This window comes from Scylla paramamosain, chromosome 41, assembly GCF_035594125.1.
Source record: "Scylla paramamosain isolate STU-SP2022 chromosome 41, ASM3559412v1, whole genome shotgun sequence".
Taxonomy (NCBI): Eukaryota; Metazoa; Arthropoda; class Malacostraca; order Decapoda; family Portunidae; genus Scylla; species Scylla paramamosain.
This window is the reverse complement of record NC_087191.1, coordinates 4,511,820-4,529,371: the sequence shown is the minus strand read 5'-3', so window position 1 is coordinate 4,529,371 and position 17,552 is coordinate 4,511,820. Positions and strand designations below refer to the sequence as shown.

Genomic DNA, 17,552 nt, shown 5'->3' with positions numbered 1-17,552 from the left:
TATACTGTTTAGTATACTGTAGCAAGGAACAAAAACCAAGCTACTTATGGAATGATTTTCAGCTCCCTCAAACAGGTGAGACCAGATCTTAATCCTGTTCCAGTCACTATTGGCTATGAAAGGGCAGGTCTCAATAGCGTCAATGCATGTTTTCCAAACACAAACATTTATGGATGTTTTTTTTTTTTCCATTTCGGACGGTGCTTATGGAGAGAAATAGAACGCTCAAGACTACATACCTGGTACAGTGATCCAAGAAGTGTAATCATCGTCAAGTGTTTTCAAGCTTTGGCACTTGTGCCAGTTAATGATGTTGCTGACGCTTTCACTGAATTAATTTCATCATTAGAAGATGAAACTGATGAAATTCTGTCAGGGTTTCTTGGCTACTTTGAAGCAACTTGGATTGGTGTAATTCAACGAGGAAGACGACGAAGGCTATTATTTGATTTAAGAACGTGGAACACTTTCGAAAGAACCGCAAATGGTCTTCCACGGACAACAAACTCTCTAGAGGGATAGCACAGAGCATTTGAACAAAGAATGGCAGTCACCTACCCTTCTGTTTGCCACCTAGTTTCAAAGCTAAGGAAAGAGCAATCAAACTGGGAGTTAACAATTGAGATGGTAAACTCAGGGGTTGCATTGAGATCATCAAAGAAGAAGTATCAGATATTAGACACAAGGCTCATGTCTATCATTGAAAAGTATGAGGAATATGAATTTCAGTATTTCAGTATTTCAGTATGAATGTGTGCAAATGTGTCTTGGAGACTTGAGCTGCACTCGTGTGGCGCGGATGGAGGTAGAGGCCAGCATACCACCGGTTCACATTCGTCGCGACGCCCTCCTTTTATCCCATGGGATAAAAGCAGCCCGGAATGCTCCCCTCTGTAACATAGCAAGCAGAATTATATGGCACCACCACCATTTCCTCAATGCCGTCCGCCGTCCAGTCGCTACAAGACTCAGCATGCTATGTCAGCGATCGGGCATCAGACTGGACGACGCGAACCTGCTCGTACTTTCCACTCTCCCCCATCCCCCCGCCTCCCCTATTGGATACGTCTGCTCCCGGCCACACCCGACCAATCAGTGCATCGAATCACTGAAAGAAGAGGCACCGCGGCCGGAGCCAAAGTGTGCCAACTGGGGCATGGACCATCGTGCGTGGTTCAGAAGATGCCCAGAGCGCCTCCGTAGGCTGCCCACCTCCCTGGCTGCATGGGAGCCTTCTACTAAAAGGCCACTGTATCCAAACTCGCAACCACAATAGAACTCCTGTCGCCGCGGCACCACAGCCACTAAATCGATCCCAGCCCCTCGAAAGAGATGAATCCCAACCCCGCTTCTGGCACGTAATGTCTGGGGTACACAGACAGAGCAGCAGACGCCACACCCACCGCAGCGCGAACCCAAGACATGTGCATCGAGGTAGCGCCACGCACAGCCCGAACCAGCCAAGTGATAGAAGCGACGAGCCTAACATCTGTCTCGGGAAGAAAACATGGAAAAACCGGACTGCGTAAAGGAGCAGACCCTGACCTCGGCAGAAGAGCCGGAGTCCCAAGCCGCACCTCGGAAAAGGAGGAGGAAGAATGTCCTCCGTTGCGGTGCTACCGCCCCTCCCTCGAGAGTACACGCCAGACAGGAAGGAGCTTATGAAGCTGCTCTACCAGGCAAGGCTGCCAGCTTCACGACGGTGATTAGGATTAAATAAAGACACGGTCCAGGAAGACAAGTTCCTGCAGTGGAACATCAACAGCCTCAGGAGCAACAAAAATTTGCTCCACAATGCGCTCATCAATGACCTGATTAGAGTATGTTTACTACAAAAGACATTAATTACCGATCCTTGTAGGCTCAGTTTCCCGAGCTTCACGGCGCACCACCTTCCTGTCGGAGAGAGGTGCAACTAGGAGTTGTCTGAAACTTATGAAGGACAACATTCCGTACAGGTTAACTGAACACCCTGTACACTGCAGAGAGGACATCGAAGTCAAGCTCTTTCCCAAAGGGAGAGAGCTTCACGTTTATAAGGTGTATAGAACACGCCAAGCTGAGCTCGATCTCAGTGAACTGTTTGCCTTGGCTGAAGCGGAAGAGGTCCACATTGGTGGTGATTTTAATGCTCACCATGAAACCCTTCATTACAGGAGTCAAACCAATAACGCAGGGCAACATTTCGCAATGCTACCAGGAATGAAATTGTTCAACACAGGTGTGTCGACCCACCTACAAGGCAATGCCCTGGACTTTAATCTTGCTTTAGCTGGCCTTATAGAGAGAGTTGAATGGACTGTACACTCGACAGTGACTAGTGACCACTTTGCTCTGGTTATGACCCTCGACTTAACAACACCGCAAAAACAACATGAGGCACCCAGGTGATGCTTCAGAAAGGCAAACTGGGCCACCTTTCGTAGAGAGATGGCCCCATGGTGGAGAGATTACGCACGCAGAGACGATCTCGACCAGTTCGACAGAGACTTTACAGACGCGTTAGTCAGCTCTGCCAACACAGCAATCTCATTCACCACCTAAAAATTGGTGGTTCCAGAGTCTGTGGATCATAGAAATGAATCAGAGTGAACAAACTACGAAAACTTTTTTGCAGGACGAGCTCGCAGGCTCGTAAAGACACCGCTCCAGGTGATAACAAAATAATATACACCATGCTGAGAAGCATAGGTCCAGAAAGGGAGAGAGCTCTGCTCGCTCTCGTCAACGCCTCTAGGCTGGCTGGAAAACAGCAGTTATCCATCCCATACCGAAACCCAAGGGGCCAAATAAGACCAGACCAATCTCCCTGTTAAGCTGCATAGCCAAGACAGCTAAGAGAATGGTTCTGAATCGCATGAAATGGAAAATAGGCAAACCACACCAGAACATATACGGTTTTGCTGAAAGGAGAAGTGCTCCTGACAGCATTGCCTCTCTCCTTGCAGAGGTAAATAACGGGCCAGCCATCGTAGTCTTCCTCGACTTTGAGAAAGCATTCGAGTTGGCTTCGCCAGCCGCTATAACTGACAGGCTGGTAACGAGAGGAGTCAGTGACCGCTTACTCAGCTCGACCCACGACTATTTCAGCAACCGCAAAACCACGATGAGGTTTCAGGGCTACATCTTCAAAGGCACTCTTTGTCGAGGAATCCTCCTTCTCTTCAGGAGTTCCGGAGACTCGTGTGCGGGTATCTATCCCCAAACCAGTTACACAATCTCAAGTTTTTGCTCCTATAAGTAACCTAGGATCAGATAAGCCTCGCCGGTGGAGAAAGGTAATTAGTCAGTTAAGGAGCTTCTCTCTCTGTCTTCCCTGAAAACTCCCTCAAAATAGTAAAATTTAAGACCCTGAAATGTAATTGTCGCGGTTTGCATGCCTCCTGGGAAGAACTCCGGATGTTGGTCTCTAGGTTTTCTTCAGTTTGCATTTGTTTGCAAGAGACAATGGTCAGAGAATCAACTCACTTTGGTCCTCCTGGGTATCGTGCTTTCTTCTCCACTTCATTTCCTGGCCAGGATCACCACGGTGGCACTGCCATTTTTATTCGCAATGATATTCCTTTTAACTACCTGCAGATTCACTCGCTACTGCAGGTTGTTGCTATTAACATTTTTGTAAATCGTTTTTATTCATTGTGTAGTCTGTATCTGCCTCTCAGTGTTCCTATCGAGGTAAATGAACTTCATAATCATTTAAATGTTCTTCCTTCTTCTCTTATTTTATTGAGATATTTCAGAGGTCATCGTCCTTTGTGGGATTATGATAATGTCAACCCTCGTGGCCTTTTAATTGCTTCTTTTATCGAGGATTCAGGATTGGAGATTTCAAACTTTGGAGATGTGACCCATTTCCACAGTCACACCGGTATTTTACAGCAGTAGATCTCTCTCTCTCTGTACCTCTAATTCTTTTTTTTTTTTTTAACTAAAGTTTTTTTTTACCATTCCTACGTGGGAGCGATCACATGTCAATTTTATTGGAATCAACTGATTCTGCACCATAGCCACGTCCTTCCCGATGGCGGCTAGATAAGGTGAATTGGCACATATTCAACGATCTCAGCTCCCCTGCCCGCTCAGTGGATGAGATAGGGAACTGTGATGAGGCTGCAAAATACTTCACTGATGCCTTGCACTCACTGGGAGAACATGAAAGCAATAAGACGGGTAACGTCTTATTGCTTCCTCTTTGTGTGGAGGAAACTCGCTTCCTGGGTCTTGTATTTGACAGACGCCTGACCTTCGTTTTATTAAGTAGCATGTATGAAGGCGCTGTCACTTCTTAAGGCTTTGACTCATACATCTTGCGCTGAATTATTATTATTATTATTATTATTATTATTATTATTATTATTATTATTATTATTATTATTTATTTATTTATTTTTTCAAATCTGGAGTATGGTTGTGAAGTTATTCCTCTGCTACTGAACCTCAGTTTCGTGTGTTTGATTCGGTGCACCATGCAAGTATTTGCCTTGGAACTGGTGCATTCCTCTCATCCGAATCCCTAGCTTAACTAGTGGATGCTGGAGATGTTGTTATCGTGTTCAACGTCTTCCTGACTGTATTTTGTGCGACCGTCTCCCGTGATTCACGTTCCGTTTATATGTGTCCCACCCAAGTTTGCCTAAATCTCTCAGTGTTAGGGTCGCATTTGCTTTGATGGCATTAAATGTATCCTCCGTTTCTGTATGTTCCTGTAGGTACCCTAGAGCTGGTTATTGGCAATTTTCCAAATATTTCTGTCTCTGGCATTGCTATCCATAAAGGGAACTTATTACCAGATTTTGATTCCCGTGCATTATTCCACACATTCCGACATCATCCTTATATTTACGGACGGTTCAAAATCCGAAGATGAAATTGGATTTGGAGTTATCTTTCCTTCATTCTGTCGAGGTGGTAGCCTCTCCGGTGTTGCCTCTGTTTTTATGTTAGAGCTGTCTGCCATTATTTTAGCTTTAATAATTATTTTACTCTCCCCACCTCATCTTTTACATTTTTTTTTCCTGCTATTCAACATTTAACCCTTTTTTTAGCATAGAGGTTGCCACCACTAAGATGGGTGAGATAACTAATGTAATTTTCCGCTATAGACGTATGTCCAGGAGCGCCGCTCAGAGACTGCACTGGTCCATCTCCTGACAGGTCACACATGTTTCACTCATGAAACATGTGTGACCTGTCCATTACACACCACAGATGCTGGAGAGAAATGATGCCTTCCCCTGTGTGCTGGTTTCTTCTTTCACGCAAACCTCTCACTCTCCTGTACCCACTGTAGAAAACGTACTTACCTGGCACCGAAGACACTTTTTCGTGAAGTCTCCTTTCACTTAGTTTCCGGCTTTCGCCCTTTAGTGCGCTGCCACGCCCTTCAGGTGAACCCTGAAAGTTTGGGCTCGTAGGTCCCATCCATTAGGGTTAAGGGACCGTAGGAGGCGAAAAATCGAAAAAATCTGGTACATTAACGTATTTCAGGAAAACCTATGGCTAGCGTCACTATGTAGGTGACTTCACTCTCACCAAGTGTTATAACTGGAACTAGTTTAGTTTTTCCTACAAAAATTATAATAGATAAAATATTGGTAATATCTGGCAACCCTTTTAAATCCCCACTCCTTGTTTACATTGCCAAAAAACCCAAAATTAATCCAAAAATTTTGGGTTTTGGCTGATAAACTATATGTCTGAAGGTTGCTAGTATCTTCTACCTTCAGACAACCACATGTGAGCCAGTGAGCCTTTGTACACTCAGTGCCCAACAGACAGTCAGAAGGTGGGCATATCAGTCCAGGTGGTCGCAGTTATCACGTAGTTTTGTCCTATTATTCTCTATGCCACAATGCCACGACGCATTTGCATTCAAGAGTATGGCGATATTGTTCTAAATACAAGAATGCAAACAAGAACATTTTGAACTTCGCTGCTGCCCAAGCTGTCATTGACTACAATGTTGGCTCCCCATCACTTGGGGAGCCTTACACTCATATTCAGCAGTCTGCCCTTGTGAGAATGGACAAATTACGTGAAAAGGAGTTAAAGGCCAAAGAAGACAAGGTTAAAGAGAAAGATAGGGGGACTACGAGGCCGGGGTGTTTTAAAAATGGCGTGCGGAAACTTTAAATCCCCCGTACTGTAAAATTCAAGTTTTGTTCTATTTTTGTGTACTACTTCTTTATTTATGGACCGTTTTTGTTCATTTTGGTCTTGTTTAAAAGAGTAAGGGTTACTCTTCAATTTTGCAAAACATATTTTTATTTTCCTTATGGGGGGATTAATTGTGAATTTATTATTACGTTATTATTACTTTAAGTTGCCAAATTTTTGTTTGCATGAATAAATTCATATTAAATCACAGGAGCATTTCATTGCAAATCGCCCTAGTACTTTTGTTCCCCAGACTTTAAACTTTCATTTACTGCCCAGTAAAGCCTTAAAAATTAAATTTCCATACAGAAGTGTATTTTTAAAATGATATCAATTTAGTAATTTAAAAAATCCAGTGCTTAATACGTACCTGAGAAAAATAAAACGGCTTCTGGAATTAAACTATCATGTAATGGGTTATTATCCATGAAATTACCAATGAGAATGGAAAGTATTAAAAACCTTCACTCTTGTACACCTCCTACAGTCCCTTAAAAACCCATAAGGGCACCAGCTTTTATGAAGCTCAACGGAAGCCACCAGTTTCAGCCGTCTCACCGATGTAGGTTAAGGACTCGCTGGCAGAGTTCTAGATTTGTCCCTGTAGTCAGTTTCACCGGGCTCCCATATAATTACCGGAGATATCCTGCACTTTTTCCTGACGGAGCTGACTACTTCGATGAGAGAAATTCTCTCCCAGATGTCGGCTACAGCTTCAAACGGTCGGCTTTCCTCGAAGCAATGGAGGTTGTGTCCAAGAAGGTTGTAGAGAAGGTGCAACACCAGGCCGAAACCATCATGGCATCTCTCCTTCCAAGATCTTCGACGCGATCGCCCCCACCTCAGATTAACGACAAGCCAACGCCTCCTCCGACCGAACACACAACAACACCAGAGAGCTCTCACGCCTCCCTATCTACCAATGGAACTGTTATGGGTTCTGTAAGCAGTTCTCCTTGCTCCTAGAAGTAGCTCGCTCTGAGACGGTGGATTTTTTCCTCTTTCAAGAGCCGCTCCTGCTGGAGGGTACAACCATCTCCGTGCCAGGCTACCGACCCTATTACTGTCCCCGACTATTTCAATGGATCGCGGGATTCCTTAGAAGCCGTAGTGCTCGTGTCCGGTTCCAAGGACGCATTTCTCCCTCGCAACCCGACGCCCTTGAAACTCAGTCTCAATCCTTTTCTTTTAATATTCTTATTGGGGTTCAAGATAAATCCTGCTAACACCAGTATCATGTCTTTCGGCATCCCAGATTTCCGCCAGCCGCTATACATCGACGAAATGCCAATTGAACAAGTTACTACCCATTGCTGCTTAAGGGTCTGGGTCTCTCCTTTCGGCCACAGGTAAGAACACTTAAAGAGAGGCTTCCCGCCAGGAAACGAGTATTCCACAACCTGTCAGTTCGTGGTACCGGTGCCTCCGTCCAGTTCTACGCCCACAGTTTACACTGTGGCAGTCCGTTCAGTAGTGGACTACTGCGCTCCTGTCTTGCCGCCATTTAAAATATCGGCTTTCAATCGTAGAAGGTTGTACAGAACGAGTCCATGAGAACCATTTTAAGGGACCCCCACTGGACATCTGTGGAGAATGTGGTTTTCGATACCACATCTTGGCCAGATCCTGCATCGCCACGGTAGCACATCTCCGCCGCTGGCCTTAGCAATCATTTGCCACAAAATACCGGCACGCCTTCCAAAATCCTGCAACGTCTGCTCCAGATGGTGACTGGATTCACGCTGCTGTAGATACCGCCCAACTTTGGGGATAAAATGAGGTGTGATCCAGATCTCCCTTTATCTGTCCTCATCTTGCCACCACCATGGGCCACATCTCATATACGAACAACAACTATCTCCCAAGAACGGCCAAAAGCACAACTCCCTGCTCGCCTTAGGCAAAAAACTTTGGCACTGGTGGCATCCTGCACCTCCCCTGATGCCAAATACTAATATACTGATGGGTCTGTCAATGAGTACTGTGCGACAGGCGCTGCTTTTCTGTACGGGGAGATCATCATTTCACAGCATACCACCCTATTCCAGGCAGAGTTGGTTGCAATATCCTTGGCACTATAACATACGGGAGACGGACACCTTTGCGAAATTCACCTTTGCGACTCTCTTTCCTCATTTCCTGCCATCCAGCGTAAATCCTCTTCAGACAACGTTCAGCTTTTATCATCAATTCATCATTAGCTAGTCCTCGTCTACTGTTACGGGAATCACATTACCTGACATTAGGTCCCTGGCTGACAGGGCTGACAATATATATATATATATATATATATATATATATATATATATATATATATATATATATATATATATATATATATATATATATATATATTGTTTTAATTTCCTGCCTATCTAAAGTTTTTGAATTTGTCCTCAACAGGAAGATTCTTAAACATCTATCACTTCATAACCTTCTATCTGATCGCCAGAATGGGTCGAGGCCGCTCTACTGGTGATTTTCTGGCTTTCCTTACTGAGTCTTGGTCCCTCTTTTAGATATTTTTGGTGAAACTTTTGTTGTTACCTTGGATATATCAAAAGCTTTTGATAGAGTCTAGAACAAAGTTTTGATTTCCAAACTACCCTCCTACGGCTTCTATCTTTCTCTCTGTAACTTCATGTCGTTTCCTTTCTGACCATTCTATTGCTGCTGTGCTAGACGGTCAATGTTCTTCTCCTAAATCTATTGATAGTGGTGTTCCTCAGGGTTCTGTCCTGTCACCCACTCTCCTCTTACTATTCATCAATGACTTTTAAACCAAACTTCTTATCTTATCCACACCTATGCCAATGATACCACCCTGCACTTTTCCACGTTTTTTCATAGGTGTCCAACAGTTCAGGAAGTACACATTTCACGCAGGGAAGCCACAGAACTCCTGACATTTCGTCTTTCTAATATTTCTGATTGTGGCAGAACAAACTTTTGAGGAGCATCTCTAGCTGTCTTCTACTGCTATTTTCATGCTAACTGTTCTTCTGATCTTGCTAACTGCATGCCTCCCCTACTCCCGCGGTCTCGCTGCACAAGACTTTCTTCTTTATCTCACTCCTGTTCTGTTCAGCATTCTAATGCAAGAGTTAACCAGTATTCTCAATCATTCATCCCTTTCTCTGGTAAACTCTGGAATTCCCTGCCTGCTTCTGTATTTCCACCTTCCTATTCCTTCAAGAGGGAGGTTTCAAGATACTTGTCCATCAATTTTTGAGTACCGCTCTGGACACTTTTCCGGGAGTGGCATCTCATTGAGTTTTTTTTTTTCTTATTGGATTTTTATTGCCCTTGGCCAGTGCCCCTCATATATATATATATATATATATATATATATATATATATATATATATATATATATATATATATATATATATATATATATATATATATATATATATATATATATATATATATATATATATATATATATATATATATATATATATATATATATATATATATATATATATATATATATATATATATATATATATATATATATATATATATATATATATATATATATATATATATATATATATATATATATATATATATATATATATATATACGAGTATATATATATATTAATTACCTCAGTGCAGGGCACAAATACATGTATACAGGGTCCTTCTGGTCTTGAGTAATGATTAAATAAATGAGGTCGCTGACCACCAACAGAGAAAGGAGTGCTAGAACTTCCAAATAACTTGAATTTGCTGAGAAAGAGTCGCAAACTATGTTCTAGGGGGCACAGCTATGTGAAAGGACACACAGTTGTGAGATGTGTCGCAAACCACGTTGTACTGTGACAGAGCTACTACAAAGTACACACAGCTATAAGGTGTATAATAATCTGTGAGCTACCTCCCTAAAAAACATGGGACCTCCCGTGCCCATAGATTGTTACACACTCCTGTTGGTAAGCAGCATATTTACAGTCTCTCAAAGGACGTGTAATTACCACTGGTACACGGTAAAACGTGTGGAGATTGGAAACATCCACTGCTCACTGGGGAATCTCTATACCATCTGCTATCTATACCATATACTAGTCTGAACCCCAGCTCAAGAATGTCTGGAAACCACACTCGGCTTCCCAACATCACACATTTACAAGAAACACAGGAACGGGCAAAGGGACTCGTCAGTCAGTCTTGATTCAGTCAGTCTAGTAACTGCTGTTTAACCTACTTAATAGGCAGGGGCTTACTGCCACTATCTCATATGCAATACTAGCTAGTAAGAACCCTCTAATATATATATATATATATATATATATATATATATATATATATATATATATATATATATATATATATATATATATATATATATATATATATATATATATATATATATATATATATATATATATATATATATATATATATATATATATATATATATATATATATTTAAAAAGACAAAAAATGAATAATGATAGAATACCGCAAAATATTAGCAAAATATCTGCAGGACAACAATAATTAGTTTTTTTTTTCTTTTACTGTTACAAAGATTGAATTAAGGTGGAGGTAGCAGCGAATGATTATGATAGTTTTGTGTAAGATTTCCAGATAAACATTTTTAACATACCGCAGATTTTTTTTTGTCACTTAATAATGAAATTAAGTCAGGATGTTTGAGGAGATTGAAAATACCAGCATTATTGGTGCACAACATAACAACACTCATGTGTTGCCTCGTATGTAATACACTTGCCATAAAGATATTATCATTATTATTATTATTTTTTTTTTTTTTGTGATTGCATATAATATATATTTTTTACTTATTATTATTATTTTTTTTTTATACTTAAACTCAGTATAATTTGCACATTTCACTGAGAGACCGTATATAGGTATTTAGATTATTTTGGGGGAATATTTCTTAAGAGGAAAATAGGTTTAGGGTCCGAGGTTTTCACAATTAGAACAGCCTCCTGCATCGAATTAAATTCGGATTCCGAGGCATTAAAATATATATATATATATATATATATATATATATATATATATATATATATATATATATATATATATATATATATATATATATATATATATATATATATATATATATATATATATATATATATATATATTTTTTTTTTTTTTTTTTTTTTATTATTTTTTTTTATGTAGGAAGGACAGAGACCAAGGGCAACAAAAATCCAATAAAGAAAATATGCCCACTGAAATGCCAGTCCCATAAAAGGGTCAAAGCAGTGGTCAAAAATTGATGAATAAGTGTCTTGAAACCTACCTCTTGAAGGAATTCAAGTCATAGGAAGGTGGAAATACAGAAGCAGGCAGGGAGTTCCAGAGTTTACCAGAGAAAGGGATGAATAATTGAGAATACTGGTTAACTTTTGCGTTAGAGAGGTGGACAGAATAGGGGTGAGAAAAAGAAGAAAGTCTTGTGCAGCGAGGCCGCGGAAAGAGGGGAGGCATGCAGTTAGCAAGATCAGAAGAGCAGTTAGCATGAAAATAGCAGTAAAAGACAGCTAGATATGCAACATTGCGGCGGTGAGAGAGAGAGGCTGAAGACAGTCAGTTAGAGGAGAGGAGTCGATGACACAAAAAGCTTTTGATTCCACCCTGTCTAGTAGAGCAGTATGAGTGGAACACCCCCAGACATGTGAAGCATACTCCATACATGGACGGATAAGGCCCTTGTACAGAGTTAACAGCTAGGTAGGTGAGAAAAACTGGCGGAGACGTCTCAGAATGACTAACTTCATTGAAGCTATTTTAGCTAGAGATGAGATGTGAAGTTTCCAGTTCAGATTATAAGTAAAGGACAGACCGAGGATGTTCAGTGTACAAGAGGGGGACAGTTGAGTGTCATTGAAGAAGAGGGGATAGTTGTCTGGAAGATTGTGTCGAGTTGATAGATGGAGGAATTGAGTTTTTGAGGCATTGAACAATACCAAGTTTGCTCTACCCCAATCAGAAATTTTAGAAAGATCAGATGTCAAGCGTTCTGTGGCTTCCCTGTGTAATATGTTTACCTCCTCTAGGGTTGGACGTCTATGACAGTCCAGTAGCCTCTTTTCTGTTCCCTCCTACTTTCTCTATCCTCATTTTCGATCCAAAGCTGGATGCTGCGTTTATGTGCGCAATGACGTAACCTGCTCTCGTGCCCACGCTCTTGAATCTTCCGAGTTTTCCACCATCTGGCTACGACTACAGAGTCATTCTCATACTAAATTTATCTGTGCTGTATACCTCTCTCCTAACTCCTCTGACTATAAGAAATTCTTTGGCTACTTATCTTCCAAAGTGGAGCACATTCTGACCCTCTTCCCTTTTGCAGAGATCTCCATTCTTGGAGACTTCAATGTTCACCACCAGCTTTGGCTTTCCTCTCCCTTCACTGACCATCCTGGTGAACTAGCCTACAACTTTGCTATCCTCCTTGACCTAGAGCAATTGGTGCAACAACACCCTACTCGTATTCCTGACCGTCTTGGAGATACGCCCAACATTCTTGACCTTTTCCTGACCTCTAATCCTTCTGCTTATTCTGTCACCCTTTCTTCTCCGTTGGGCTCCTCCGATCACAATCTCATATCTTTATCTTGTCCTATCACTCCAATCCCTCCTCAGGATCTCCCTAAGCGAAGGTGCCTCTGGCGTTTTGCCTCTGCTAGTTGGGGGGACCTGAGGAGGTATTTTGCTGATTTTCCTTGGAATGACTACTGCTTCCGTGTCAGAGACCCGTCTTTGTGTGCTGAGCGCATAACAGAGGTGATACTGTCTGGCATGGAGGCGTACATTCCTCACTCTTTTTCTTGTCCTAAACCTTCTAAACCTTGGTTTAACACAGCTTGTTCTCGTGCTATACATGATAGAGAGGTGGCCCACAAAAGGTACTTAGCCTTCCATCAAAAGAATCTCATGAACTTTATATTTCTGGCCGGAACCATGCCAAGTCTGTTCTCCAACTAGCCAAAAAACTCCTTCATTAACATAAAATGTCAAAACCTTTCAAGATCTAACTCCCCTCGTGATTTCTGGCATCTAGCCAAAAATATCTCCAATAACTTTGCTTCTTCTTCTTTCCCTCCTCTACTTCAACCAGATGGCACCACTGCTATCACATCTATTTCTAAAGCTGAACTCTTTGATCAAACCTTTGCTAAAAACTCTACCTTGGACGATTCTGGGCTTGTTCCTCCCTCTCCTCCACCCTCTGACTACTTCATGCCACGTATTAAAATTCTTCGCAATGATGTTTTCCATGCCCTCGCTGGCCTAAACCCTCGGAAGGCTTATGGACCTGATGGGGTCCCTCCTATTGTTCTCCGAAACTGTGCCTCCGTGCTTGCACCTTGCCTAGTCAAACTCTTTCAGCTCTGTCTGTCAACATCTACCTTTCCTTCTTGCTGGAAGTTTGCCTACATTCAACCTGTTCCTAAAAAGGGTGACCGTTCTAATCCATCAAACTACCGTCCTATTGCTTTAATTTCCTGCTTATCTAAACTTTTTTAATCTATCCTCAACAGGAAGATTCTTAAACATCTATCACTTCACAACCTTCTATCTGATCGCCAGTATGGGTTCCGTCAAGGCCGCTCTACTGGTGATCTTCTGGCTTTCCTTGCTGAGTCTTGGTCATCCTCTTTTAGAGATTTTGGTGAAACTTTTGCTGTTGCCTTGGATATATCAAAAGCCTTTGATAGAGTCTGGCACAAAGCTTTGATTTCCAAACTACCGTTCCCTGTGTGATATGTTTAACTCCTGAAGGGTTGGACGTCTATGAAAAGACGTGGAAAAGTGCAGGGTGGTATCATCAGCATAGGAGTAGATAGGACAAGAAGTTTAGTTTAGAAGATCATTAATGAATAATAAGAAGAGAGTGGGTGACAGGACAGAACCCTGAGGAACACCACTGTTAATAAATTTAGGAGACGAACAGTGACCGTCTACCACAGCAGCAATAGAACGGTCAGAAAGGAAACTTGAGATGAAGTTACAGAGAGAAGGATAGAAACCGTAGGAGGGTAGTTTGGAAATCAAAGCTTTGTGCCAGACTCTATCAAAAGCTTTTGATATGTCCAAGGCAACAGCAAAAGTTTCACCAAAATCTCTAAAAGAGGATGACCAAGTCTCAGTAAGGAAAGCCAGAAGATCACCAGTAGAGCGGCCTTGACGGAACCCATACTGGCGATCAGATAGAAGGTTGTGAAGTGATAGATGTTTAAGAATCTTCCTGTTGAGGATAGATTAAAAAACTTTAGATAAGCAGGAAATTAAAGCAATACGACGGTAGTTTGAGGGATTAGAACGGTCCCCTTTTTAGGAACAAGTTGAATGTAGGCAAATGTGTGCACGTATGCACGGAGGCACAGTTTCGGAGAACAGTAGGAGGGACCCTATCAGGTCCATAAGCCTTCCGAGGGTTTAGGCCAGCGAGGGCATGGAAAACATCTTTGCGAAGAATTTTAATACATGGCATGAAGTAGTCAGAGGGTGGAGGAGAGGGAGGAACAAGCCCAGAATCGTCCATGGTAGAGTTTTTTAGCAAAGGTTTGAGTGAAGAGTTCAGCTTTAGAAATAGATGTGATAGCAGTGGTGCCATCTGGTTGAAACAGAGGAGGGAAAGAAGAAGAAGCAAAGTTATTGGAGATATTTTTGGCTAGATGCCAGAAATCACGAGGGGAGTTAGATCTTGAAAGGTTTTGACATTTTCTGTTAATGAAGGAGTTTTTGGCTAGCTGGAGAACAGACTTGGCATGGTTCCGGGCAGAAATATAAAGTACATGAGATTCTGGTGATGGAAGGCTTAAGTACCTTTTGTGGGCCACCTCTCTATCATGTATAGCACGAGAACAAGCTGTGTTAACCCAAGGTCTAGAAGGTTTAGGACGAGAAAAAGAGTGAGGAATGTACGCCTCCATGCCAGACACTATCACCTCTGTTATGCGTTCAGCACACAAAGACGGGTCTCTGACACGGAAGCAGTAGTCATTCCAAGGAAAATCAGCAAAATACCTCCTCAGGTCCCCCCAACTAGCAGAGGTAAAACGCCAGAGACACCTTCGCTTAGGGGGATCCTGAGGAGGGATTGGAGCAATAGGTCAAGATAAAGATTGTGATCGGAGGAGCCCAACGGAGAAGAAATGGTGACAGCATAAGCAGAAGGATTAGAGGTCAGGAAAAGGTCATGAGTGTTGGGCGTATCTCCAAGACGGTCAGGAATACGAGTAGGATGTTGCACCAATTGCTCTATGTCATGGAGGATAGCAAAGTTGTAGGCTAGTTCACCAGGATGGTCAGTGAAGGGAGAGGAAAGCCAAAGCTGGTGGTGAACATTTAAGTCTCCAAGAATGGAGATCTCTGCGAAAGGGAAGGGGGTCAGAATGTGCTCCACTTTGGAAGTTAAGTAGTCAAACAATTTCTTATAGTCAGAGGAGTTAGGTTAAAGGTATACAGCACAGATAAAATTAGTATGAGAGTGACTCTGTAGTCGTAGCCAGATGGTGGAAAACTCGGAAGATTCAAGAGCGTGGGCACGAGAGCAGGTTAAGTCATTGCGCACATAAACGCAGCATCCAGCTTTGGATCGAACATGAGGATAAAGAAAGTAGGAGGGAACAGAAAAGGGGCTACTGTCAGTTGCTTCAGACACCTGAGTTTCACTAAGGAAAATAATATGAGATTTAGAAGAGGAGAGGTGATGTTCTACAGATTGAAAATTAGATCTTAGACCGCGAATGTTGCAGAAATTAATGAAGAAAAAGTTGAGGGGGTGTCAAGACACTTACGAAGCCTAATTACGAATTACGAAGCTGTGTGATGTGCTGGAACGTTTTTGTCTATTTTCAGAAGCATCTCTCTTCCTTCACTGACAATTATCATTATTCTTTTTTTTTTCTCATGGAACTCACTCTAAAACACAGGAGCAGTTGATTCTCTCTCTCTCTCTCTCTCTCTCTCTCTCTCTCTCTCTCTCTCTCTGTCTCTCGCTCTCTCTCTCTCTCTCTCTCTCTCTCTCTCTCTCTCTCTCTCTCTCTCTCTCTCTCTCTCTCTCTCTCTCTCTCTATATATATATATATATATATATATATATATATAGATAGATAGATAGATAGATAGAGAGAGAGAGAGAGAGAGAGAGAGAGAGAGAGAGAGAGAGAGAGAGAGAGAGAGAGAGAGAGAGAGAGAGAGAGAGAGAGAGAGAGAGAGAGAATCAACTGCTCCTGTGTTTTTGAGTGAGTTCCATGAGAAAAAAAAAAGTAATGATAATTGTCAGTGAAGGAAGAGAGATGCTTCTGAAAATAGGCAAAAGCGTTCCAGCACATCACACAGCTTCGTAATATAATATTTGCATAGAGACAATTCAATATAATTATGACACAAAGTATATCTAAAATCCTTTCACATTTATACATGCTATCAGCCATTTCCTAATTTCACCTTGCATTTCTCAATATACATTACATGTGAAATAATGAAACACAAAGATGTCACAATACATTACGGAAACAGTAGCCTTGCGCACACCTGCCGGTGACGTGAGGTCGGGACAGAGCGAAGAAGATTGGGCCCAAGAGGAGAGCCATCACCAGCACGGCGATCCACGTATCTTTCCTGAAGGGCAGGGCAAGGGACTGCCACCGAGGAGTGCTTGTTCCTTTCTTAATCATGAAGCATGTATTCTGCTCGTTGGTCATAATACGAAATAAATGATATTATCTGGTCTGGCAAATCTAGTAGTTGACACAACCTTCCATATAACTATCGCCTTTTTCAATGACACTCAGTTCTTTCACTAGTAATCTAAGCTGGGAATTTCACTTCTCCTCACTTCTTAAAACTGCTACCATGAAGTTGGGAGTTCTGAGCTGTATATGTCATCCTTACGCTAACCTTGTAAAGGGGTCTTTTCTACCTATGTATAAAGTATACCCTACATAGGGGAGTTCCACTCATACTGCTCTCTTGAAGAGGATGGAATCAAAAGCATTTCTCTTCATCAATCGCTGTCCTCTAATTGACTGTCTTCAGCCTTTCTTCGCTACTCGGCGAAATTTATAGAAGATAGTTTGCTATCTTCTATAAATTTGCACAAAACTTTCTACTCTTTTCTCACCCCTATTTTGTCCATCTCCCTAATACAAGTCAACCAGTTTTCTCAGCCTTTGATTTATTTTACTGGTAAACTCTGGAACTCCTTGCCTGCTTCTGTTTTTAGGACAAACTTTAAATGTGTGTGTTTGTGTTAGTGATGTATCCGATAACTAAATTTTTTAGCTCCGCAGATGCGGGGACAGAGCCGGATATATCTAAAATATGGTTGCGGATAAGATTGCGGATGTTAAAATATCAATATCTGAGGATACGGATGAGATTATGGGTTTATTT

General features: G+C 41.8%; 1 protein-coding gene across 1 annotated transcript in view; it reads right to left on the bottom strand.

Annotated features, from left to right (window-relative positions):
• Positions 1-17,552, bottom strand: part of LOC135092938 (glutamate receptor 1-like) — a 38,980-nt gene that overhangs the window by 12,864 nt on the left and 8,564 nt on the right. Inside the window, exon 2 of the mRNA XM_063991741.1 lies at positions 16,692-16,846. Within this exon, the coding sequence (XP_063847811.1) occupies positions 16,692-16,846 (155 nt within the window). The remainder of the gene's footprint in view (positions 1-16,691; positions 16,847-17,552) is intronic.